General features: G+C 38.0%; 2 protein-coding genes across 3 annotated transcripts; one reads left to right on the top strand and one right to left on the bottom strand.

Moving 5' to 3' along the window:
* Positions 1 to 1,179: 1,179 nt before the first annotated feature.
* Positions 1,180 to 3,228, top strand: cfl1l (cofilin 1 (non-muscle), like). The gene is made up of 4 exons (XM_065296461.2): positions 1,180 to 1,337; positions 2,194 to 2,492; positions 2,797 to 2,873; positions 2,960 to 3,228. Exons 1-4 carry the CDS (start codon positions 1,335 to 1,337, stop codon positions 3,070 to 3,072), a joined length of 492 nt encoding a protein of 163 aa, XP_065152533.1. The 5' UTR covers positions 1,180 to 1,334; the 3' UTR covers positions 3,073 to 3,228.
* Positions 3,229 to 3,698: 470 nt separating this feature from the next.
* rrbp1a (ribosome binding protein 1a) lies at positions 3,699 to 26,204 on the bottom strand. Of its 2 annotated transcripts, XM_065296434.1 has the most exons (28): positions 26,031 to 26,204; positions 22,752 to 24,489; positions 21,152 to 21,306; positions 20,801 to 20,923; positions 20,549 to 20,701; positions 19,481 to 19,599; positions 18,841 to 18,994; positions 15,768 to 15,906; positions 15,491 to 15,642; positions 15,234 to 15,268; positions 15,066 to 15,141; positions 14,902 to 14,939; positions 14,723 to 14,804; positions 14,605 to 14,642; positions 14,420 to 14,495; positions 13,297 to 13,337; positions 13,095 to 13,182; positions 12,133 to 12,225; positions 11,837 to 11,947; positions 11,637 to 11,726; positions 11,464 to 11,556; positions 11,109 to 11,180; positions 9,936 to 10,031; positions 6,952 to 7,035; positions 6,743 to 6,823; positions 5,388 to 5,489; positions 4,263 to 4,406; positions 3,699 to 4,171 (listed from the first exon to the last, which is right to left on the bottom strand). In XM_065296434.1, the coding sequence occupies exons 2-28, from the start codon at positions 24,460 to 24,462 to the stop codon at positions 4,133 to 4,135; spliced, it is 4,185 nt and encodes a 1,394-aa protein (XP_065152506.1). In that variant the 5' UTR covers positions 24,463 to 24,489; positions 26,031 to 26,204; the 3' UTR covers positions 3,699 to 4,132. The 2 variants fall into 2 exon arrangements, with proteins under 2 accessions (XP_065152506.1, XP_065152507.1); XM_065296435.2 differs by lacking the exon at positions 6,743 to 6,823.
* Positions 26,205 to 26,957: the final 753 nt, after the last annotated feature.

Below are 26,957 nucleotides of genomic sequence, written 5' to 3'. Positions count from 1 at the left end.
TGTACTGTAGAAAACAGGGTCACAAATGTTTATGATCCAAATAAATATCAATAAAAGACTATCAAAAGCACTGAGGAATGTGTTTCCCACATAACACAACAGTCCCTTGTATGAACGGAGTGTATCCATCCGTTACTCTCCTTCCTTCTGAAACTCAATGTGAATAAGTTATTATATAACTTATATAACCATATTACTAACCAGGTTACTGGTCTGTGACTGCCATGATACCTCACCTACGAATATTTTCACACCTGGATCCTCCCCTTTGTGCCGCTGTAACAACTGTTCTGCTCTGCCAAATAAGGTTTTTTGTCAGCCTCTCTAATGTTTTACATTCCTTATAAGGGCATTTAGTTCAGTACCCACCTGCACTTGCGTCTGTCTCACCTGTGTATTTCATTATCGGCACAGGCATTACTTTGAAATATTATAATTGCTTTTTACCGTTATAAAGCAGGCGACATGAGATACCGTATTGTCGTACAGTCCTCATGCAAATAAAAACCTTTGCATCTGCGAAAGGAAAGTAAAAGGCGAAGAAAAACGTCATGCGGAGATGCGCAGAACAGGCGGCGTATGACATCAAAGTATCGCGAGAGCGATTAAGCTGGAAAAGATTTCCGATGTTTAGAAATGTAAGAAATGTCTATTTAAGCTATCTAAGAAGGTTCTGTAGGATACTGTAGCAATAATTCCTCACTACAAAAGTTATCTTAATGCAATTTTACGCACCCACGACTTGCCAAAAATTCTGAGCAAGCTACGCACTTTTATTATTACTGCTCTTACCGCATTTAAACTAATAAAACCATGCTTAAGGAAACACCTAAATATTTTAACATTGAGTTTCAAAAGGCTTTTTGTGAACTCTGTCCACTTTGAGGATGGGTAGAAACAGATCTTTTCTAACAAGTAGGAAAAAGTGAATAGCCATTTCTACACAGTGTTTGGTATGGGCGTTGTGAAGAAATGCGTGGTCAGGACAGCAAACACAACAGCATGGCGAATATAAATAAAGAAAATAAAAGGGGAACTGAAACCGATGCTGGGGATGAAGAATTATATGAATTATAACAGAGGGTGACGAATTATATGAATTATGTTAGTTAACTTTTTATAACTATTTTCACTCCCTTTACAAAGTTAAATAATACAAATCTTACTCATTCATCCACGAAGCCAAGGTAACTAACCAACCCAGGTAACTTAGGGCGTAGCAGTAGAGGAGAGGGCGTGTCATTACGTCAAAACGAGTCATTGCGCTTTCTTGTATTGCTGCTTTCCTGCCAGAGCAACAACGTACTTCTGCCTTTTTACAAGCAGCTTTAGTCATGGTAAGTGAGATTTTTAATCGTGCTGTTTTTGTTTGATTTTAAATGTTACAGTCGGTTCAGTGGTCTGGCTAAACGATACGGCTATTAACGTTACAAATAATGCTACCTTTATCGAATATTTCGATTGACAGGGCGGATGGCTAAATGTTACAGTGTAAATTTCCTACATTTGGCAAGACATGTTGCTTTAATGACTAACGCTGTGACCCACTTCGTTTACTTCTACTACATCTAACTTATCTAAAGCACGCACTGTTTGTGTTAAAGTTAAAGACTTTTCAATTTGAGTGCGTGGCGGAACAGAATGAAAGTCAACATTACGCAGCTCATGTTTTCCCATGACTTATTATTGACTGTTATGTACGTCTTCGTAAAATTGTTTGGATACACCACACCTTACATTGTATGCAGTGTTCGTGTGTGGCATGAACACGTCTGATAAAACGTGTTTGCATTGTTTTATGGAGCTGAATGCAATTAGTCATTATTATTTTTCCTAACAAAGTAACGTTACCATGTAATATGTGTAACATTTACGCTATAATGATAAGTGTTGCTAGATCTTGATTCAGGGGCATAGCATAACTTAGGCTACTCCTGAAGTTCTTACTCAACTTCTAGTTTCGACTTGTTTGTAAAGGAATGGAATGTGAAGGCCGCAGATTGGTTAAGGCAATGTCTGAGGCATATAAAACTCATTGAAAATGCCAGCTTTTAAAAATAGTTTGTTTTATAATGATTTTGTTGTTTAATATTACATTTATACAGTTCATTTGTGAGTTTCACACAAAGATGTGTGTCGACCATATTGGCAGGTACATAAGTCAAATTTGTCATACCTTTCCTTCTCATTTAGGCATCAGGTGTACTTATCAACGATGAGGTGGTAATCCACTACAATCAAATCAAAGTGCGCCGCCAGGGTGAAGAGGAGAAAGAAAGACTGAAACTTTTGATGATGCGTGTAAGTGAAGACCTCAAGGAGATAATCGTAGACCACGACAACTGCCTGAGAAAGAAAGATTTTGAGAATGTGCCAGATGTTTTACAATTGATCACCAGTAAGCTTCCTCCCAAAGAGTGCCGCTACTGCCTGTATGACTGCACCTATGAGAGCAAAGGGAGTTTGAAGGAAGACCTGGTCTTCATCATGTGGTATGAGACTATTTGATTTGTTCGGTCACTAGCTTAGAATAGTCAAAAGCTCTTGTGAGATTTCCAAACTAGAATTTTGTCATTTGCTTCAAGTGTCTCTAACTATGTAATGCATTAGTAATGGTTTGAAAATATCCTATGACCACTTCGTCATTTGAAATAGTGGTCACGGTTAAAGTCTGAACTAAAGTCTAACTGTTAAACCAACAAAAAAAGCACCCAAATATTGACGTATTAACATTTTGAAATGTCTGCATTTAATCTTCCTAATCCAGATCTATCTTCTGTTCTTCTCGCTGTACAGGTCTCCTGATGATTCAAGTTTAAAAAAGAAAATGGTCTATGCAGCCTCAAAGGCAGATCTCAGGAAGAAATTACCAGGTTTATCCCCTATGGTGTTAGTGAATATGATGATGATTTAGCATTCAAGAATGATACTCAATCAGTTTTTCTTCTTTCTTAAACAGGTGTAAAATTTGAGTGGCAAGTGAATGACAATGCAGATAAACAAGCATCTTGTCTTGTGGAGAAACTCGGTGGCCGGGCTGCGGTAACGACTTTGGAGGGCATGCCGGTTTAGGAGAGATAAAAGCAATCAGAACAATGTCCCAACATCCGCCTTAACAGTCCACTTTAAAATTCTTAAAGACCAGATGGTTAATTAAAAAAAAATAATCATTTACCCTGACAAAGATGTTATCTTTTACAAGTATACTAATAAACTTTGTTGTTCGAACATGTATTTCTATTTCATTTGACATATATAGTCATGTAATATTTGAAGAGTTTTTGCATGCACGTGTGGGTTTAGTTAACAACTGTCGGTTAATCCTGTCAAGCCGGAACAACTCGTATTTATTCATACAATAATGCACCGTACTGAGCAAATGCCACCATAGTAGTGTGTTATCTAAAGAAACAACCTGCTACTTAAAATTTCTGATATTTACCAACATACCAAAGCATTATTTAAGACATAAAAGCATACTTATTTTAACTCTCTTTCAGTGTTTATTAAGTGTGTCTTTGTCCAGATATCAAATAAATTGATTATTTCTCCATTCATGAAAAAAATACATTAAATTGATTTCAATGACTTGTAATCAATAGTATTAATATTTTTATTCTTAAGTTTGTAAATTAGTAAACATACCAATTCATATCTCATCTCAGCCACAGGAGGAGGAAAAATGAGCAAACTAAGACTTAAAGCTGTGTTGCAGTTTATTCATTATCAAATGTATACAGTGGTGTTTCAGCCAGCAAAAGATAGCATTCCAAATGCTGTATCCATGTACCATAACATGATGCATATTCATTCATTTACATGTAATTGCACTAGTTGATGTACGCTTAACGCACATACAGTTTCCCTTTTTAACACTGACATCAGGGGTAGAGGTATAGGAAAATATAAGGCAGTTTGGGAATAATTTCTGACATAGCCAGAAGGTTTTACATGGAATGTTAAGTAAAAACGCTCCAACGCATCTCGTAAATAAAATCTTTGCATTAGTTTTTTTCAAAAGGTGCAATATTTTAACAGGACTACAGTACGATGAAAAAAAATATATGTTCTGGAATGCTTCATTTTGGTCATCTTAAGGCAATTTTTGGCTAAATCTTTAGTGTCTTCCACCTTAAACAGAGGTGCCTTGCTTCGGCTCACCACCAGTGCCCTGAAGAGAGCACAAGAACAGAGAAATACATTATAGTAGCCGTTCAGTTGCTCGTGCAGTTAACTTTTATTCATTTTAACAATGCGTTTACCTTTTCTTGAAGTTGCCCCTCGAGTGTTCTTACTTTTTCTTTCTCTTTGGCAAGTCTGTCCTGACTGTTTCGTAGCAACTCCTGGAGTTTGGTGGCTGCTTGGCCCAAATCTTTGGTAATTTTTCGCTCCTTGTCTAGACACTCCTAAAAAGTAAAAATGCAAAGATTTATCTATACAAGAAATTTGTAGAAACATCTAGACAGGCAAAATAAAGCCATAATTAGTTAAGAATTAAATATTATTGAATATATATATATGTAATAATTGACGACAGGCCATTGAATTATAAGAAAATAATGCACACCCAAGGTGTTACACCACGGGTGTGGATTATTTATAAATAATTCAAAGGACCGGAGTCAATTATTCCTCTTATACCACAGTTACCACAAACATTGCTCTTGTGCCTATTTTAAGACATTTTACAAGTTAGGTGTGCGGTTATCAGAAAATAATGCATACCCATGGAACATTCCTCAACCAATCAGAGTACAGCATTCAACAGACCCGTGGTATAAGTAAGGAATAATTGACGACGGGCCATTGAATTATAAGAAAATAATGCACACCCAAGGTGCAATGCGGCATGATGCGGGTGTGCATTATTTTCAAATAATTCAAAGGACCAGAGTCAATTATTCCTCTTTTACCACGGTTACCACAAACATTGCTCTTGTGCCTATTTTTAAGACATTTTACAAGTTAGGTGTGCGGTTATCAGAAAATAATGGATACCCATGGAATATTCCTCAATCAATTAGAATACAGCATTCAACAGACCCGTGGTATAAGTAAGGAATAATTGACGACGGGCCATTGAATTATAAGAAAATAATGCACACCCAAGGTGCAATGCGGCACGATGCGGGTGTGAATTATTTTCAAATAATTCAAAGGATCAAAGTCAAATATATTCCGTGGTATAAATTAGTATTAATAAATATCCGATACATTTCATAAGCATTGGTCTGTTATGTCTACCATGTTTAAATCTATTATTTCACATAAATTTGCAGATTTCAAAAAAGACAAAAAATATTTTTAACCTGATTATGGACCATAACAATTCCCAACTGAGAACAAAACATCTAAATGAGTGTATACGAAGTCAAAATATTCTGCACCTTCAATATAACAACATCCTCAATGGATGCAGCGTCTTCTGCCAACTTCTGGGCCTCTTCACTGTGCAGTTTCCCCAAAGTCTGCTCCAGTACAGCCTGGACCTGAAGAAACCATTAATAAACTTATGTAAAACACATTTAAATCATATCTATGGCTAACTGTTGTCACTGCAAAAAATTATTTAAGGAAAAAATTATTAGTATTTTTGTCTTGTTTTCAGTAAAAATATCTAAAAATTATCTAAAAATTCTTAAATTAAGATGCTTTTTTTTGATGAGCAAAATGACCCAAGAAAATAAGTCTAGTTTTAGACCAAAAATATTAAATTTAAGTGATTTTGTGCATAAAACAAGCAAAACAATCTGCCAATGGGGTAAGCAATTTTTTCTTGAATTTAGTGTTTAAGAAAAATGTTTTTTTTTGTTTTCCCATTGGTAGATTTTTTTGCTTGTTTTATGCACAAAACCACTTAAATGTGATATTTTTGGTCTAAAAACTAGACTTATTTTCTCGGGTCGTTTTGCTCATCAAGAAAAAGCATCTTAATTTAAGAATTTTTAGATATTTTTATGGAAAACAAGACTTGAAAATAATTTTTTGCAGTCTACAAATAAAAAACAGATAGACAGACATAAAGTGTGATAGCATTTCATAAGTACATTCACTAAAAACATTTCATGCCAGCCAACATAGGAGCTTCATGTTCATGTAGAAGCACGCATTTCACTTAATAGTATAAAAACAACCATACATAATAATGTAAGTTTTAAATGCAAAAGACAAATATTAGTGGTTTTAAAAGATGAAAACACAAAATGAAGACAGGGGTTAAAAGAAACTGTTGAAAGAAAAGCTCAAACATAAATGGTTAGAATTGTAAGCAAGATGTCCCCTCATTGGCAGCACTGGACAGATTAAAAACATGATAAAACCACCTAACAAAATAATATAAAAAAAATACACCAAATATCATCAATCTTTTAGAGTTGTAGATTTTACATACATTTGGTTTACAGCCACACATACTTTGAATTTCCACCGCTATGCACTGTATATGCTAATTCAACAACTGCACTAAACCCTTTAAACATACAGTATATGCCAGCAAATGGGTACGGTGTATGTGGCACAACTTAAGTCACTATCAGGGTACACAAACACCATACACATGCAGCTTGAGCGTTTAAACTGCATGTAAACCAAATGCATAATCAGGAGTAATTTAATGGATCTTACGAGTTTTGGTGTATTCATACACTAGGATACAGCTATAAACGTATTGAGGTTATGTATTGTACTGTGTATCTAGTGCTGTCAATAAGGTTCACAGGGTGCTAGTGCGTCGCACCCTAACCTCACACTCCTCTGCCTCAGGCTGCCCGTTCTCTGCCACTCCCTGAGCTCGCTGGGTCACGTCACTCAGCTGCTGTCTGACCTGGAAAAGGAAGTTGTCACTCAAAAAAAAAAAAAAAAAACTCCTTGCGGATCTTTCCTTGGCAGGATTGTGGATAAAACAAAGAATTATGGGCACATGCTCTTTGACCACAGTAGAAAAAAACTAACCTGTGAAAGTTCCTCCTTGTGTGCCTGAGCCTCCTTTTGAGACACACTCAGCTGTTTCTCGGATTCTAATAAAAGCTGCTTCAACTGAAAACAAGTAAATGAATTTGTAAATCCCTGTACAAAAATGTATATGCAGCATATATAAAGCCCATTCACAACAAGCACACACAACATGGATATGTTGAAGATGTTTAAGATGCTTCTGTGAACTTATCAAGTATAAAACTTGCAACAAAACAAGTCATGCCTGTAGGTTAATGTATAGAGATCCTGCAGTTGACGTCACACAGCCTAAACGTTTTGGCAGGCAATCGTAGAGCGCTGTAGCATTAGTTAGTGGTTGAACAATAATTTTAAACCAGACTGTTTATACCTTACAAACCTTACTATTTAATGTTATATAAGGGTTTCATGTTAAATAGTAACCCTGAAATGACATGAAAAAGTTTAAAATGTGGAAAATAACTGTGCTTATACACGGTTAAAGGCATTATAGGGATCTCTTATGAGCCTGCCAGTGTGTTGGCGTAAACAGAATGGGTCACACGACAAACAGTGTAGTAGTATACAGGGATGCAAACTCGTCAGAGGGGAAAAGGTGATCCTCCATTCGATTACATTTTCGACTCTAAGGTCACGATTCGATTCTCGTTGCTAGGCCATTTTTAGACTAGACTTTTATGAAATATAATATCTGACCTTGAACCCGGAGATGCCCTGCCATGTTAGTCGTGCTGCCAGTTGAAAAATATGGTACACGCACATACCTGATAAAACGAAACTTCCTGTCAGATGAACATCTGTCAGTACTTTGCACCTTAAAAACGCGCTTTTATTACCGTCAGACGCGATTATAACCCTAATAAGTCATGTTTAAAGCGTAACTAAACCCCTGGTCAGAGCCTGACTCCGCCCACTGGCAATATTTGAAAAATGGAAGAAAAGTGGGCAGACCCCAACGGAGATAGAGGGGACGAACTAAGTGTGTAGTGAGATCGTAACAAGGGCGTGGTGAGCTTGAACCTGCTTACGTCACGAGTCATTTTTTGGACCCAACATCCAATAGGAAAATTCAACTGCAGTAGCCCCCGTTCAACCTGAAGAGGGCAGCACTCAGACGTTTTTACACCATATATTGTAGTATTGAAACACTTTAATCCAAATGTCAAAAAACTTACTAAAATCAATGAACAGCACTAATAAAGCATCATTCTTACAGATCATTAACTAAAAAAAGTTGGTTTAGGGTTTAGTTACTCTTTAAATGCTGTTTTCTTAAAAACTGAAAAAAGATGTTCTGAAACTTAAACGGATCTCAGTTCAGAGAACGGCGCTGCCATGCTATCTTTTAACTGGGTGTAGCTAGCGAAGATAGAGGAGGTTGACTCGGAGCACTCAACACGTGTGTTTTTTTCTGCTTTGCAAGCCGACCGGACGTGACATGGGGTGTGGCCGCATCAACAATTCCATTTTTTAATTCTAGGTTGTGACTTAATTTCGATCGTTTTCAATTTAAAATCGAAATCGTGACACCCTTACAAGCTATATATATATATATATATCTCAAGATCCTTTTCATTTTAGCATTTACCAATCTTTTTTTAATCAAAGTTGAAACTGTTAACATAAGTTAATGCACCATGAACTAATATGAATAACTTTAATGACATGAAGAAGAATTCATAAATTCTGATAAACTAGGTCATTGTTTGTTCATGTTACATAGTGCATTTACTAATGTAAACAAATACAACCTTATTGTAAAGTGTTACAGAAATTTGGATTTTATTCAGAACACATAAACAAATAACCTAGAGTCGATTTTGTTTACACAACAGCGTACAGTCACAGCTCTAATACAGTTTGTACATGAATATGAATCCTGAACTAACAACTTTCAAACTCGTGTACTATTTGCACAGGATGCCTGTAACAGATAACCGATGTAAATTTTATGACTTTTGTAAAAGGAGATATGAAGCAGTTGAGTCTACATTAACACATAAACAGAGGATGTGACAGACTAGTTATCCTGCATGATTCAATTTACACACAAGGGTTCTCCGTGAATGCGGTTAGCCCTTCCCTGATCTGGGACTTGTTTCATGTGTCTGTGCACTTTCTGTCAAGGCAAACAAAGCAGCACACCTTTACTTGTTACTTTCACAAGTGCGTTTAATCTGAACAGACTTCGGCAGCAAATAAGGTGACTATATACTCCCCCCCCATTTTCCAAAACTCATTGAATCTAGACAAAATCACAAGAATTAACTATTTTGGATCCAAAACGGCAAATTGTGCAGAAACGTGAAAAGTTTGCATCCCTCAGTATAAAAAGTTTTAATATTGTCGTAAATGATCTTACATTTGGCTTATGCTTTAACTTCAGTTTCTCAAAAACACTTTTCCAAATGGCTTGCATCTGTACTGCAATATACAGTACTGTGCAAAAGTTTTAGGCCACCATCACTAGCTTTGTTGTTTTAGCAAAGTTTTAATGCCCATCCATATCTAATTCTCTCTCTTTTTAAGATACAAAGAAAATACAGGAAATATATAAAACAAGATTTTTTTCAGAACTAAATGTGTTCTTCAGGCATCAGTCAGTTTTATGTGTGATCTCTCTTTGCATGAAACACATCTTGAGCTGTTTTGAGGAGACTGAAGTCCTGAAGTCATTCGATTAGAATTAGAAAATAGGATTTAATTTAATTTAGGTTTAAGAGATTATTCTGCAGCTGCCTGCTATTACTCAAGTGTAACTGGAGTTTACCCTAAATATTTGACACTTCACCTTATACTTTTATACAGTTTTTAATACATACACACACATTTCCTGTATTTTCTGGTTGTATTCTAATAAAGAGACTGAGAAATAATTCATATATGATCACTGTACAATTCCAAAAACAACAAATCTAATCGTAGCAAAGACTTCTGCACAATTATTGGGAACAGGCCCTCAGACCAAATTTTGCTCTTACATGTGTCATCTCTTCAGATTGGCTCTGGTTATCAGTGGTCACTGACTGCAGCTGTTTCTCTAGCTGAGCCTCTAACAGAATCACCTTCTCCTTCAGCTGCACACAGAAAAAAAACATTCAATTCTCTGATTATACAATACGAGATCTTCACAGGAAGGTCACAAACAGCTTCACAAAGTTTTAAAAGACAATGTACTGTAAACGTCTCTTTGAGGAAGTTGCGCCACTAGGAAGTCATGCTTGCAACGCCTCCAGGCAGTTATTTCAGTCATGAGAGAATAAAGTCTTATTTACTTAAATGTTGAAAGACATATCTCTAAAATCACATTAAAACAAAATATTCTTGAATAACAATTAAACCTTACATCTAATGTACCAACAATTTTGTTTCTTAAAAGGGACAGAGAATGAAAAAACATTTTTACCTTGTCTTTGTTGAATAATGGTAGTCTACCCCCACATTCACAAACATACAAAAAGTGCTAAACATGCTAAACATCTCAGTCTCATAGAAATTCCTCTTTTAGAAATGTCAGCCAGAAAACGGCCCAATCTGAAAAACTGATGCTTATGACATCACAGGCATCTAACTGCCCCTCCACTTTAAAATAATTGGCTAAATTTTTTGAGTGGCAGCAAAGTCAGCCAATCAGTAATGAGATTGCAAGTTAAACCAGTAGGGGGAGCCAAATAGGTGCAAAACCACTTGTTTAAAATCCCCCACCCTAATAGAGCTATCTTTTTAGGAAGCTTCTAAGGCATTACAGACCCAAACAAAAAAAAATTTGTCTACATGTCACATCACAGAACAAGGATAAATACCCCGTTCAATCATTCTATGTCACCTTTAAGCTCAAGTTGCACTAAAATTTTTTGAGGTTTTTTCGAGGTTGCTTCAGATTGTGTGCATGCGCACAGATTAAAAAGCACCTCACACAACACTCCACAGAGCTCATCCCCCAGAAAATCATCTTTTTATTGATTAATGATAGTTTTTTTTAACAAAAAGGCGGGACTTATGTCACCATAATAGTAATTCATAGTAATAGCAGTGCCAATTCTTGATATATCTAATATCTTGTTTTATTTTTTTAAATGATAATTTCATGTGAAACATTCACATATGTTCAATATATTAGATGGAGTTCATTTATGTCTACAGGTAAACTGTACCTGTTGAGTGCTTTGATTCTCTGTTCTTAAACTCTCTGTTGTGTCTTCCAATCCCTGCACCTTTTTGAGTGCCTAAAAAACAATAGAGAAGGTCAGATTGAAACTTGTCCCATCAGTGAAAGAATGATTATTCACACTTCAAACTTTCTAGAATAAATGGAAACTTGTATACAGTATGTACGTAGACTACATCTCTGATTTGGTTTGTACCATTGTGGATTGTGGTTAACCTTTAAAATGTTGCACTGTGACGCAGAAGATTGTGGCTTTTTAAAGAAACTAACTTTAGAGTAAACAAGAGAATGAACAACTACTGTATGGATTTGTGTGTATTTAATCTAGTATGCAGACCCACCATCCTCAGTTGCTCCTCTGATTCAGTTAACTTGGATCTCCACACCGTCTCCTCCTCCTCCACACTCTTCTGAAGGGTTTTCAGCATTCCCTCCTATATAACAGGAAATAAATCCAGATCATTCTCAGCTTCTTAAAGGATTCACTGAAACACTTTCTGAAATATAATCTCACCGTCTCAGCCAGTACGCTCCTGTACTGCTCACATTCTGCCTGTAGTGTACATTGACCGTCCTGGGCGGCCTGTAGTTTCTCTATTACTTCCTATTGAATAAAATAATATTAAATTATTACAAGTATCCCTCACATTTTCAACAAAGAAAGCCACACATCGAGATCACAAAATTACAATGCAAGAACTGTAGTATGCTTACCAACATCTCTGTACTTTGCTGAGATCCTTCACTATGTTGAGATTCTTCACTATGCTGTTTCTGATTCAACACCTCGTGTGCTTTTAAAGCAAAGTCCTGCAGCCATTTGGTCTTAATGAAGATAATATAAAACACAGAAAAGAGTTGGATTTATAAGAATTGGCATTAAGCAAAGGAAATCTTTAATTGTAAAAACACTGACTCAATTTAATGTTTCCAAGTTCTGCAATAAGTTGTAGGTATGATTAGTATTATAAGCCAAATGAAACCCAAAATGATTGATTTTTATGAAGCACCTGTTCTGTCTCTATACTGATGTGTGGGAAAAGGGATTGAAGAACTTCTTTGGTCTCAGTCTGGAAAGATCTCAGCATACCCTCCAAATTTTCCTATAATTACAATAAATGATCAGTAAATCCTTAAAACACAGAACAGCGACTGAACTTTCCATACCAATAGCAAACCCAAGCCTAGAAAGTAAATACTTTAACACTCAGGATTCCTACATGACACTTTTAGCATTAAGTTGTGCTTGAATAAAAGTTTTTGTAAAAGTTTTCTTTAAAGGGACAAATTTTTTTGAAAATAGGTTCATTTTACAGCTCCCCTAGAGTTAAACAAGTGATGATAATCAATTGGACTTTGCTGTCGTACGTGGCTAGAACCGGCACAATAATATTATGCAGCGTCCGAAAATAGTCCCCTTGGAAACTTTCAACAGCAGGGGACTATTTTCAGGCAATGCATAATGTCATTGCGCCTGCTGCAGCCATGGTACGACAGCAAAGTCCTTGATTATTACGCCAGAATGAGAGTATAGTTCCTAGCCATATCGGCCTAGAAAATCACAACTTTTATTTTCCATCAGTCTTAGTACACGATGTAACTACAGAAGAGTCAAGTTTTAAATAGGAAAAATATCAAAACTATTTGGTCATTTTTAAGTGCGATGCTAATGGTCCAATCAGATTAAACGGATTATGCTAAACTATGCTAAAAGTGGTATTGCCAGACCCGGAGATCGATCTGAATGGATTGCAAAACGGTAAAAATCTAATTTTTAAATCTAGGGGAGCTGGAAAATGAGCCTATTTTCAAAAAAAGTGGAGTGTCCCTTTAAAACTAAATTGAGAACAGCAAATATTTCCCACTGTACAGCAAACCATACAATGAGATGTGTACCCATCCATGTTTTAATGAATCAATGTCCAAATTTAATAAAACATCAGACACGCCCACAAGTGTTTTCTCAACTTACATAACTCTTGTCCTGTGACTGATTCAATTCTTTGAGTTGCTGCACTTCCTTGTGTAGTGACGTCACTAAACTTTCTTTCTCTGTTATGCTGTAAAACATCACCATAGCAGCATGTTAATATGTGAAGAGACTTTTTTATAATAGAATGGAAATGCTGGTGGCTGTCAGGTAACATTTAGCAGGTTTTGGTGAATATATGTACCTGTTATGTAGTGACTCCAGTTTGACTGTGTAGTCTGCCAGCTGTAGATTAGAAAAGAGTCAAAAGGAAATAAAGAAATGAATAAAAACTTGAAACCAGAATTCAAACAAAAGATCCCTGTTGTTCAACTGGTAGTGCATGACTGGTTACCAATGTCAAAGTCATGTTATTAATTATTGGGGAATGCACATGCTAAAAAGGCACAGCTTAAATGAAACCATCTGTATTATGCCTTCATAAAGCAAAGCAAAAGTGGATTTAAGCTTTCTGAAAAAGTGAAACACACTAACTCCCAGTTTCACAAACAAGGCTTAAAGGGATAGTTCACTCAAAAATGAAATCCAGTCTGTTATGAAGCGCATGCGCGAGACTAAATTCACATGACTGCAGTGACGCGGATGATGTACGACGTGGCTGACATGTTATCTGGTGCGCCCGAGCTTCATTTACAGTCTGAGGGAGACGCATGCTGTGAGTTTGAAAAAAAATTAGAATTCGCAAACATGTCTGAGGATAACGCATCATCCACGTCACTGCAGTCACGTGACTTTAGTCTCGCGCATGCGCTTCACAACAGACGCGAAAGAGAAGACAATGCTGAATAAAGTCGTCGTTTTTGTTATTTTTGGATCAAAATGTATTTTCGATGCTTCAACACATTCTAACTGACCCACTGATGTCACATTGACTAATTTGATGATGTTTTATTACCTTTCTGGCCATGGACAGTATACCATATGTAGATTTTCAATGAAGGGTCAAACAAGCTCTCAGACTAAATCTAAAACATCTTAAACTGTGTTCTGAAGATGAACGGAGGTCTTACGAGTTTGGAACGACATGAGGGTGAGTCATTAATGACATTATTTTCATTTTAGAAGGAACTATCCCTTTAAGGCTAGTGCTAGACTAACACACATGTTTGACCTGTATCAAATGAAAATAACTTCTTAAAATAAGCCGGTGCCATTGATTTATTTTACGATACACACCCGTAATGTCTTCTAAGACATTTTTATAAAAGATGCTAAAGTATCTTCAATTAAGGCCTAGTCCTGGCTTAAGCTAAACATTGTCTATGAAACCAGGCCTAAGAGAATAATAACAAGATATGTGCACATACACTAGTGTTATATTGCTCTTTATGCCTTTTCATTTCTTCCTCCGATGAAGTCACCTGAGACTCCTTTTCTTTCAAACTACAAAAAGCGAAAAACAAAGTATGGTGGTAACAGACAGGTTAAAAACAAATTTTCACTTAGGAAAATTAAAATGTAAAGTTTTGGTTTGGTGGCAAATTTTGCAAACCTGCTTTGTAGCTGTTCCAGCAATTCTGTGTTTTCAAGCTATAAATAATAAAGAAACCTTGCATTAAAACTCTGAGGTCAGGTAAATGAAAACTGTTTTAGCATGATGATTTACTTACTCTGTTGAGATCTGAACTTTGTTGTTTAACCTGTTTTAGTTCTTCTTGAAGAGTTGCTATCTGGTCATCCTTTTCTTTTACGCTTACATTCAAATAAAACAATAAACAGATTAATATCATGCCATACCGATACTGACTGAAATGCATTAGCACAACAGAACAGAACATGTTTATTGTACCTTTGATGTAAGTGCTGTATCTCTGCTGTGTTTTCCACCTGAAGGTCATTTGATGAGTCAGGAAGTAAAACAGAAGAAAATGAAAAAAAGAAATTTTCAAGGTTTTAGTAATTCATGAAAAACTAAACTAATGAAAAGTCAAAACGGCAGCAAGTTGTCCTAACCTGACTGGTGATGGTGTTTTTGAGTTGGGTGACCTCTTCTTCAAGAGTTGAAACTCTACTCTCTTTTTCCTTTAGGCTAGAGATGAAACAATAAGTCAATGTGAATACATATTCAACTAAATGTTTATAATTTTTTAACTCGCATAACCAACTAGGCAGATGCCTCACCTGCTATTTGCTTGCTCCAGTTCTGCCATCAAAGCCTGTATTGATACATGCAAATTATATACACACCCATAAATAATTATTAAGACATTCTGCTAATCTTCTTAATGGTTTTGAAACTGTATAAATGACAGCTTTTCTTGGGTACGTTTTAGATCATGCATTTGACTCATGCTATTATCCAAATCAAAACAATTTACTGCCCAAGCAGTTAAAAGCACAGCCATTGCAGCCTACAGACATGAAATGTGGAGTCTCACCTCTGAACTGTGCTTCTGTTCTGTGTTTTGGCTCGCCTCCATTAGCTGATCTTTCTCCACCTGTGCCAGTTTCAGCTGGCTCTGCAGACTCTCCACCTGTCCAGCCCGTTCTTTCAGTTCAGCCTCCACGTTGGCAATACGGGCTTGAGCCTCTGCAGTTAAGATGACAAGAAATCACTTTACATTCTTAAGACTTATTCAAAAGTGTGCAAACACATTTCCAGTGAAGGATGTGGTATTTCTAATTCAATCTTTAGCCGAATGGCTGCCTGCCAACCTGCCAGAGCAGCGGTGTCCCGTTGAGCTTGTTCCAGTTGTGTTTGAAAGCCATCTCTGCTTTTCTGGGTCTGTCTGAGCTCCTCGCTTACTTCCTCCAGCCGCTTCTGCAGCGCCTGTTCCCCGCTTGCACGGCTTGCCTGTGATAACACACACACACAAAACAAAAACAAACATCAGGATATAGCACGCAAACTCTTTTTGTACAAAGCTGGTTTGATCAATACAGTAAAGCATGTCGACAGGATAAAGCATAACTACCTAAACTTAAAAAATCCCTCCTCTAGCACAAAGGCTTAGTCCTTAGTGTTTACCAGGGTTAAAGGTGCAGTGTGTACATTTTAGGAGGCTCTATAACAGAAATGCAAAATAATATACCTAACTATGTAAACACCTTACACCTTTACCTTAGAATGGGCCAAATGGACAAACTTCTCTACAGAGCATGTTTCGTCACTACATTAACTTCATTGCTTGACTGACTACTCTGTGCCTTTCTCAGATGACGACATTTGTCACTTGTTAGCCACCGTAGCTTCTATATGTGCTTCGCCACTAGCTGCCTCTAAAATTTACAAATTGTACCTTTAATTTTGGACAAATAGGTCAGAAGTTTGAAGTCAGCTGCCCACACTTACACTAACAGAGTAACCACAGGCATACGTCATTACGTTTTTGGCATTCCTAAGAGTCTAACATCCAGAAAGCTTCCAAATATTTATTGTGAATGATAGATCTATTGTTATTAGAGAATTCTGCTGCAATATAATTGCCGGTAATCGGTATCTGCCGATAAAAGAAGTTTTACACTATCGGCTATCAGGCGATAGTTTAAAAACAGCCGATAGTCATGGGCGATAAACCTGTCAATCAAAAGAGAAAAGGAAAATGCGATGATTTGAGCTCTCTGTATAGAATATGTAAAGAAACATCACTGGTTTAATGTTCATTATTAATGGTCATATGAAAGAATAACATTCAAAAAATTTAAACTTCGGAATTTAGTTAATGCAAGTTAATATATCCACCAAACTATCAGTATTACCCAATATCAGTCTGAATAATCAGTATCGGTGTAAAAATGTAATATCGGTACCCTGCAAAAAATATTTTTTTATATTTTTTTCTTGTTTTAAGTACAAATATCTAAAAATGCTTAAAGGACAAGTTCTGTATTTTACACTTAAAGCCCTGTTTTCAGATTTTTTCAGCGATTTTTGTGTGAGCATACCAGTGAACACCCCTGACCACTCGTTGAGTTTCACGTCTTTGTAAACGAAAGTTTAATGCATTTTAGAAAGGATTGTTCCATTGCACCATTAAACCCATTGTAAAGGTGGGAGGTGAAACACAAACCCCCAAAAATTCTCGGGGCAGCCACATATGTCCAAATTTCAGTCAAAACCGTTCCATTTCATCATAAACAATCTGAAAACAGGGCTTTAAGTGTAAAATACCGAACTTGTCCTTTAAATCAAGATGCATTGGGTCTCATTCACTAAGCATGTGTATGCACGGATTTGTTCGTGAAATATGCGTTCAGACGTCTAAACTAACAAATCATGAATCAACAAAAATTTTATACTAAAATTTCCTTTAAATATTTGCAATACTGTAGAAACAACTTAGACCACAGGTAACCAATAATTATGAACAAGGAAAAAAAAACACTAATGTATATCTGTTATATATTTTATATATTTTTTCCTAGTTTATGACTATTGCGTATGTGTAGTCTAAGATGTTCTTAAATTTTTGCACCCATTTAAAATACATTTTAGTATAAACGTTTTTGTTGAATCATGATTTGTTAGTTAAAACGTCTGTAGGCACATTTTACGAACAAATTTGTGCGTACGCATGCTTAGTAAATGAGACCCAATGCCTTGATGAGCAAAGTGACCTATGAACATTTTTAACAAAAATATCAAATTTAAGTGAATTTGTGCTTAAAACAAGCAAAATAATCTACCAATGGGATAAGAAAGTGTTTACTTTTTTCTTAAACACTAAATTCAAGAAAATTTTTCTTACCTCATCAGCAGATTTTTTCATTTGTTAAGCACAAATTCACTTAAATGTTATATTTTTGTCTTAAAACTAGACTTATTTTCTTAGATAATTTTGCACATCAAGAAAATACATCTTGATTTAATAATTTTTGTATATTTGTACTGAAAAACAAGACAAAAATGCTAAGTAAGAAAGTCATTTTTGCAGTGTGTGCATCTCTCTAATTGTTTAGCATTTAACAATAGCATTTTTTGGGGGGACCACTTTGCAAGGTTAAAGGTGAACTGTCCATTAAAAAACTGGTTTTCCCTGCACACGATTATTTAATTATAACATTCCACAAGACTTAAGTTTCTTTTTGTGAACTCTACGGCATGTAAAGTGTGCCTAGAGACACAAGCTGACTCACACTCTCCAGACATTACCTACGTCTTTCCTAAGCCAGTACAGAGAATGCACTACAACACAATGTATCTATTTATATGGTGGTCTTTTGTTTGTAAAGCTGATAAACAAGTTGAGAAGCCTACAATTAAGAGTGCAAAGTACCACAAATTATCTGTGCTTCTAGTATGTACAGAATCTCCAAAATGATTAGACACATTTGCATGTATCTGTTTGAAACCATACCGCTCGGCAGGTTCACATTCCAGATCGTTCTCAGAAATGCTTCCCCGTAGTGCGGGCCACGTTCCAACCCACTGAGCAATCAAACCAGCAATCAAATGTTAAACCAGCATGTGAACATTTCTCATTAGTATAGGCACCAGCGCAGAGGGGGATCAAACCCTGAACTTTACCACCAGGGTCTAAACAAGCTTTTATAATACATGCATAAAAACATTGCGAGAAACCAAGCTTGGATGTGAAAGGCTAAACATCCCAGCGAGAGGATAAGAAAAACTCTTAATGAGTCTAGTGCTCATGCTGGGAGAGAATGTATAAGAATCAGTGGCCTTTGAACTTTTTAATAAGTGGCATTTTGGCCAACTAAACAACAGAAGAGCTCGCCGGCAGCAGTGAACAGATAATGTGTTGTGTTTGAATGGTGGAGATCAGACCTGCAGCTGGGCCAGTTGCTTTTCAGCTCCAGCTGCTTTGGATTCCAGACTTTTCTTGAGCTGCTCCTCAGCCTGCAAGGCTTCGTTCTTCTCCGTCAGCTCCTTATTGAGCCGAACACAGTCTTGACGTAGTTTTGCCAGCTCTGCATTTTGCCTAATGGAGAAAAAATAAAGCATATCACCACACTAGATACTTTAAAAAAGTATAAATGTACATATCAAGATGCCAACATGCTAAAAAACAATTGTGCATTAGTAGAGCATTACAGTTATTATTGTACCGGCGTGCTTATCTCCAACACAGTTCCTTGTGTGGCTTACTGCTTTATAAAATAAGAGCTTTGGTGCACTCAAGAACATACAGTCAAAGTGCATTTATCTGAATTACCGGTGCACATAGCCATAAAACGCAATCAGCCAACACTGTAAGTGTTACGTGTTTTGTCTTAATCAGTCATGGGCCTTTAAATTGCTTATCGCTTAAAAATCTGACATGTTGTGCCTTGTTAGAACAAGATATAAAAGTATGCTGTGGTCTATAGGAAACATTTCTACTATTTCCAAACAGATAGAGATGAACAAGTAAAGAATAACTATGCACAAGGCATTATTGGGTTTAAGAGGAGCTGTAGGTTCATACTTGCTCTCCGTCTGACTGGTGGCTTGGTTGAGAGCATCTCTGAGGATGGAGTTCTCTTGCTGCAGACGGGCCAGCTGAGCATTGGGCCCCTTCTCCAGCTGGTCCTGGAGAGCCGTGACCTGACAAAAAAATATTTTTTCTTAACCGTGTTAAAACTTTAAGGGAAAACAAGCAAAACAAAAACAAAAATCCCACATAACTATAAAAGAATGAATGTGATGAACTGTGAAATGTTTTTTTTTAAGTACTGATGCATCTTCTACATAGCCTGGCTCCGCCCTCCTACGTGATTCTGCTTAATTTTCATTTCGCTTCAGTACTACGTCTGGGACTGCTCTGTAGAGTTTCGTTTTCTACTGCAAAAATCTGCAGGACCGATCAGCGAACAGATGGGGGTGGCTAAGAATGATGACGTTGAGGTTGTGCGTCAGTTTGAGTTGTAGTTCAGTAATGGCAGCGGAGAAAGACATGAGAAAAGCTATTCGGTCCGTTGTTGCAAAACTGCCGAATATACAGAAGTTAAAGCCGGAGCAAGAACCAGGTTTGCTAAGTTTTGTTCGTCTGATTACTCTGACTTCTTGTTTCCGGCTGGTTTCGGTGCATGATATACGTCACGACCACACGTTAGCGATTTCCTATGGCAGATCCTGAGTGACTCTGGACAGATCCAATAGTTTTAAACTTCAACAGAGGACCCTCCTTAACGGAAGTAATGCTTTGCAATGGAGCGTGGCCAGACTCTGTACAAATGAAATTAATGTACGAGTCTTGTTGGACCAGGCTATCTTCTACACATCTATTCATCCCACCGCAAGAGCACAAGCTACACAGTTAAGAGGCCAAGTGCCTTGGCCCCAAACAGCAAGAGCTCCTCAAGCCTTGTTTATAAAACACACGATAAGTGGCAGTCGCAAAAAGTGCAATATTTGATAATAAAAATGGACTTTTTTGTTTGAAGCATTTATAACTGCACAACTTGCGCTGTTGCACTGGGCAAGTGATGTCACCGACCAAACTAATAGATAATAAAATGAGCTGAAAGCGATTGTGCAGCTGCTGATGTCTTACTTTAGCATTGAGCTGCTGTGTCTCAGCGAGGTGGTCTTGGTAACTGGCCTGCATGCGCGCTTGTAAGGCGATTATGTCCTGCTCGCGCTTGCTCAGCTGAGAGCTCAGCCTGGTCTCCACATTTGTCACTTTTGACTTCTCCACCGACAGCTCCTACATACGCAAACAAAACAAAGGTCATGATCTGGCCCTTTTCCATGTATCAAGATGAACAAATTCCTCTTAACTTTTAAGAAAGACCTGAGGCCTCACCTTAGTTAATTCTCTCTGGCGGCTCTTAGCAGCTGCAGCGTCCTCCTGCTCAGCTGCCAGCTGCTTCTCTCTTTCCTCCAGCTGTTTCTTCAGTACAGCTACCGGATCTCCCTTCGGTGTGGCCTATAAACACACAAACGCACACACACAGAGCTCTGCTTAGACAAACTTCCTGTTCGAGTGTAAATTAAGTGCACACTAATAAATGAGAAACAGATGTTGGTCTGGATCGACAAGAAAATATGAATTTAAATAAAAATAATTTGCGAAACAAAATCATGTCTTCATTTAACTTTAAGCAGACAAGAGTAATTTATCATTTATTGCAGGCAGAGATTAAGATGGCCATACCCTCTGCCAGGTGTCATGGATGACTCCACCCTTATCAGACAGAATGTCGATGAGCTGCTGGGCTTCACCTTCGCCAAACACCATACTCCTCACTGTGGAAACCAGTGTCTTATATGGCAAATACAGCGGACTGTCCACGGGGTCTGCAGACACCACTAGAGAGAGAGATGCAAGTGTATGTAATTGAAAGCATGTACAAGATCGAGTAAAAATGGATTGAGTCTGTGTATTTTACTATGTATGGATAAGGTTCACTTGTGCCAAGTAGTCTGCAGTCACAGCAGGGTGCACACTAAACTTGTGTTTATGAGCAATGTCTACAAGCAACTTTATTCCAGTCTCTAAATGCTTGCACCACAACTTCTACCATTCAATCCATTGTGTTTTCTCTATTTTAGAATCAAGCAATAACAAAAAAAAAAACTTTAATTAATATCAGAGAGTCTGAAACCAATGCTACTTGTAATGGACAATTAAGTGGACTCTTGTACAGTAGCGTGTTCATGTTTGCGTATGTGCAGTCATGATCTTTATTGACTCAGTGTGTCATTCAAACAGTGCCAGCATGGCAGGAGTGCAGTGTGGCACTAGGGTGAGATGGCACTCAGGACTGGTGATAAACTGCTATTGTCCCGTCACTAAAGGCCTTTGTGTGCTCTATGGTTTTGAACAGGCCCAAGGACACCGGGATCCATGCAGATGAGTGGATCTTACCTGTCTGCTGGCAGAACAGGCCAATACCTCATCAGAAGTAAGTGAAGGGTGGGGAATAAAAACTTATATTTTGTATTTTGACATAAACTGGGACACTAACAAGTGACACTCATACTATTTATACCAAGTCAAGTTATGAAATGAAACCTCAAGTATCACATGTGTTAAAGAGCCTGTGAACCGGTGCACACATGCATGAAAAACAGCACAAGAGCAGAGGAATGTAGCTTAGCGCCTCCCCTGTGAGTAGCACTTCAGACATAGTCCCACTAAGCTTTATTGCTTCTGCAGAAATGGCCAATCAGACAGAGCCAACATTAGCAAATAAAGAGCAGGGCCTGCCATTCCAATTCCCCACCCACAAAGGAAATGGAGCACATCATGGATATTTGTCAGTAGAGACAATCCAGACGTGTATTTTCAACCAGATGAATGAAACAGGAAGTGACACGGTTCTAAACATAAGATCACATTCACTGTCTATTTGGCTGTTCCAGACATAACTTGGAGGTTCATCAGATGATGTTATCTGTATGGTCTAGCCAAGAAAGCTTTATCTCTGTGTATTTAAGAGTCTGGTAAACTGCTGGTAAACTTATCAGAAGCATCCTGTTATTGCGTACAGAGGCTAAGCTTCCTTAAAAACATAACACCTACACATACTCATTCAGACTGGCTTTTTTATTTTACAGGCCTAATTTTAGATGACCTCAAAAGTGCTGAGATATTGTAATGTGTTAGTAGCAGGCCTGCACGATATTAAAGAAAAATGCAATATGGATGCTAATAAATTAAATATATATATGAGATGGGATGCAACTGTGCATCCGGCCTATTAAATATCTGACCACCAATGGGCAGTTTTGTAAAGAAGATAAATGCATACCTGGTTCTGCCTTCTTCTTGGCTCCTCCTTTTTTCTTGGTTGGAGCTTCTGGTTTGGGTTCTTCTGCCTTCAATGGCAAAGCTGTAGTTGGGGTAGTCCCTACTGGAGGAACCGCCATCACAGGAACCTTTTTGGTGGTGGACTCTAATGGAGCCACTGTTTTTGTTAGAACCTCAACAGAGGAAGAATTTGCTTTGGCTTTCTTTTTTCTTTTGTCTTTAGGGGAGGGAGCAAGTGGGGCATCTTGGGCAGGTAGAGAGACAGAAGGCACCACAGAAGAGGTTGCGATACCTGCTGCAGCTTTATTGGAAGGGGCAGATAGATTGGGTTTTTGGTTGGTAGTAGGCGAAGAGGATTTCTGGGCTGGGGGAGGGGAAGTAGACTTCTGGGCTTGGGCAGGTTGAGCTGCCTTTTGGGCTTGGGAAGGTTGAGCTGCCTCTTGGGCAGGTTGAGCTGCTTTTTGGGTTTGGGCAGGTTGAGCTGCCTTTTGGGTTTGGGCTGCCTTTTGAGCTTGGGCAGGTTGAGCGGCCTTCTGGGTTTGGGCAGGTTGAGCGGCCTTCTGGGTTTGGGCAGGTTGAGCGGCCTTCTGGGTTTGGGCAGGTTGAGCGGCCTTCTGGGTTTGGGCAGGTTGAACGGCCTTCTGGGTTTGGGCAGGTTGAGCGGCCTTCTGGGTTTGGGCAGGTTGAGCGGCCTTCTGGGTTTGGGCAGGTTGAGCGGCCTTCTGGGTTTGGGCAGGTTGAGCGGCCTTTTGGGCTTGGGCAGGTTGAGCGGCCTTTTGGGCTTGGGCAGGTTGAGCGGCCTTTTGGGCTTGGGCAGGTTGAGCGGCCTTTTGGGCTTGGGAAGGTTGAGCTGCCTCTTGGGCAGGTTGAGCTGCTTTTTGGGTTTGGGCAGGTTGAGCTGCCTTTTGGGTTTGGGCTGCCTTTTGAGCTTGGGCAGGTTGAGCGGACTTTTGAGCTTGGGCAGGTTGAGCGGACTTTTGGGTTTGGGCAGGTTGAGCGGCCTTTTGGGTTTGGGCAGGTTGAGCGGCCTTTTGGGTTTGGGCAGGCTGAGCGGCCTTTTTGGCTGGGGCAGGTGAAGAGGACTTTTGGGCTTGGTCAGGTTGAGGGGCATTTTGAACTGGGTCAGGTGAAGAGGACTTCTGGGCCTGGGCAGGTTGAGCAGCCTTCTGGGTCTTGGCAGTTTGAGCAGCCTTTTGGGCCAGGGCAGGTGGAGAGGACTTCTGCGCTTGGGCAGGTTGAGCAGCCTTTTGAGCAGGGGCAGTTACATCCGATTTTTGGGCAGGGGCAGGAGGAGAGGATTTCTGAGCCAGTGTAGGTGAATTAGACTTCTGAGAAAAAGCAGGTTGAACGGACTTCTGTGAGGATGCTTCGGATTTAAGAGCTGGAGCAGCTACTTGTTCTGGAATTGGAGCATTGGGCTCATCAGGCGTCTCTGCAACCTCAGCGGTGGCCTCAGACTCTGGAAGCCTTCCATTGGGTTTATCTTCTTTTTTCTTACCACGGATTTTCTTCTCAGCTTTGTCCTTTTTCTTTTTGTCTGTTCGTTGGCTGGATTGGGTTTTTCCTAACTCTTTGCGCTGCTTGGCTATAGCTTCTTCATATGAGGTCTCCTTCATGGAAAATGTTGAAACCAGGACAATCCCAATGGCGGAAAATACCATGAAGCCACCGAAAACAACAATTCCAAGGGTCTGAGGATCGTAGATGTCCATGATTGCCTGTGACCTTTCTTATTAAACCTTTCAAACAAAACACAATGAAGTAAGTAAGATTCGCATAATTTTCATGCTTTCAAGTCTATAATGCAATGTAACATGTATATTTAAGTACTTAAAGGTTTCTCCAAACTTGAATTTTAAAGCACTTATATAAGCTTTACAAGAATAAAGCACCTCCTAGCCAAGATTTAACTAGATTCTCTTGCTCAAATGCATATCTACTTTAGCACTCAGTCATGTTAAGCCTGACACTAAATAAAAAAGTTTCCAGATCCAAAAGTGTCCAATTTATTGAACTGTAAATGTAGTGTGCTTTCAGACAGTGAGTACATCCATGCTTCAAAACCAAGTGACATCATAAAGTAATTTTTCCACAAACTCTGAGGAAATATTTCTACCATTTAACAGCAAACATCACAAAGTGGAGAAGGCCGAGTTATGTAACACCGTTTTCCAATTCACCATGTGCTACACTTCTCTGCCAAAGCACATTTCTATACTTCGCTGCCTCCATGGGATTATTCTTGCCATACCAATCTCATACTTCAAACGTGCCTCAAAGCATAAATGCAAGGAAAAGGCCCTGCTGCATACAAGACATAAAAACCAAAAAATCTAGAGGTCTCCATTAACTACCCAAGAACTAGAGATGCATAGGAAATGGATTTGCATATATTCTGTTCTATTTGCATGGATATTAATGCTATACTTGGTTGTGATACACAGCTGTACAATCACATCATGGAAGTGGTCAGCTTCATACAGCTGTATAGTAAAGAAATGCAAAGTGAATGTCTACACATTAAACCAGAGATCACAGATAAAATAAATCAAAAATCTGTGTCTTAAAGTTCATGTTCATGTCAAAGCCATGAGATATATCATCTGCATCTAATCTTGTGTGCCACGTAAAGCCAATAATAGATTATGCAATATGAGCAAAGAAATAGTTTTATTCTATATTCTCTTCATGTATAATTATACAACAACCATTAACAAAATACCTAAAGTACACTATGAACGCCAATAAAAATCGCGTGGGACTTTTTCCATCCGGAAATGCATGAAGACTTATCAGTATGTAAGGTTACATAAATAAAACACGCTGACAACTTTTTATAATGTTACAGCTGTTCACTGAAAAAAGGCTACAGTTAGAAACGAAGAGTGAAAGTTAACACTTCAGCCATACTTTTCTTTCTGAAACGTCAATAATGTCTCCATACACATTTCTGTACACTTTTTAAGTTATTTTAACATAAAGATGCAAAACTAATAGCTATCGTTCTTTGTTAGCACACAAAAGGAGAAGCAGAAAGCTGAAATTAACGGTCTACTCGCGAGCATCTCCTAAACCTCAAATAAAAAAAGACTTCTTACTTAAATTATTCAGACCTCTTCGTTTATTCACTTAAATGAGATACATTTGATCTTCACTGGTAACGAGCTAGTTTAAGAAGAGATCAAATAAATTAAAAAGAATCAAAGTTTGTGGCTAATTGCTACGGAACATCTTTGAAGCTTTAAATATATAACGCTTTAGCCAAAGCTTTATATCTCACCTTTTCTCGCGGCAGATATCTGTTGGATGAATCACTTCAGAAAGAGTTGAAACAGAAGTGATTATCTTGTATCCAACTATCTCACCACGCCAGCAAAAAACAAAAAATTCTTATCCTGGCTAGAGTCAGTCGATGTCTGTGTGGAGTCGTGGCACTTTCTCGGCGCTGGTATTACGCCGGTCAGTGGCCCACATACCGTCCGTCTAAACGGCAGCTCATTGGTTAGAAGAAGGTTGGTCACGCACATCGGAACCAATAGAATTTCGGTATAGTAAAAAAAGGCGGGTCGTCGGGTGAGTTTGGGAGTTGTAGTTTCACTCTCAAACGCTCGATCAAAAAATATGCAGTGTTTCTTTGAAATTTGTTTTACCTGTTTGTCGGCACGCATATTAGGCATTTAACTTTTTATTTTGTTAATGTAACAACACATCTAAAATTTTAATTTAAAGACAACAAACCTAGTTGTAATTAGCTTTTGAAATAACATTAACTGAGTAGTAATCTGAATTTTTAAAAAATATGTCCCCCTTTTGTCTAAAAGAAAATATAGGCCTACTGCACTGTGTAAGTTAATAGGTTGTCTTTCTTTATCCGTTTATCCCATTTCCTTTAAACAGACTCTTAAATTTGGAATATCAATAATGGATTTCTAAAATAAAGTCCTGAGAGTAACAAAAATATATATAAAACTGTGCAATCAAGCTGTGAATCTTTATCCTCATACTATGACACGTATGAAACAGCAATGATTGATTGAGAGTCATTGATTGAAATGTAATTAATATACTTTTGACCGACAGGTTATTCTTTGCAAGGTGTGTCAGGCGTGTGGTGCACATTCACATTTGTTTTACGTACATGGGTGTGGATTACCAGAATTTGGTCCACAACAATATGAAAATATTTTATAATCTGTTGGTTATACAT

The sequence above is a fragment of the Paramisgurnus dabryanus genome, chromosome 20 (genome assembly GCF_030506205.2).
Source record: "Paramisgurnus dabryanus chromosome 20, PD_genome_1.1, whole genome shotgun sequence".
NCBI lineage: Eukaryota > Metazoa > Chordata > Actinopteri > Cypriniformes > Cobitidae > Paramisgurnus > Paramisgurnus dabryanus.
The sequence above is the reverse complement of the archived record's forward strand: the minus strand, read 5'-3'. Positions and strand labels throughout refer to the sequence as shown.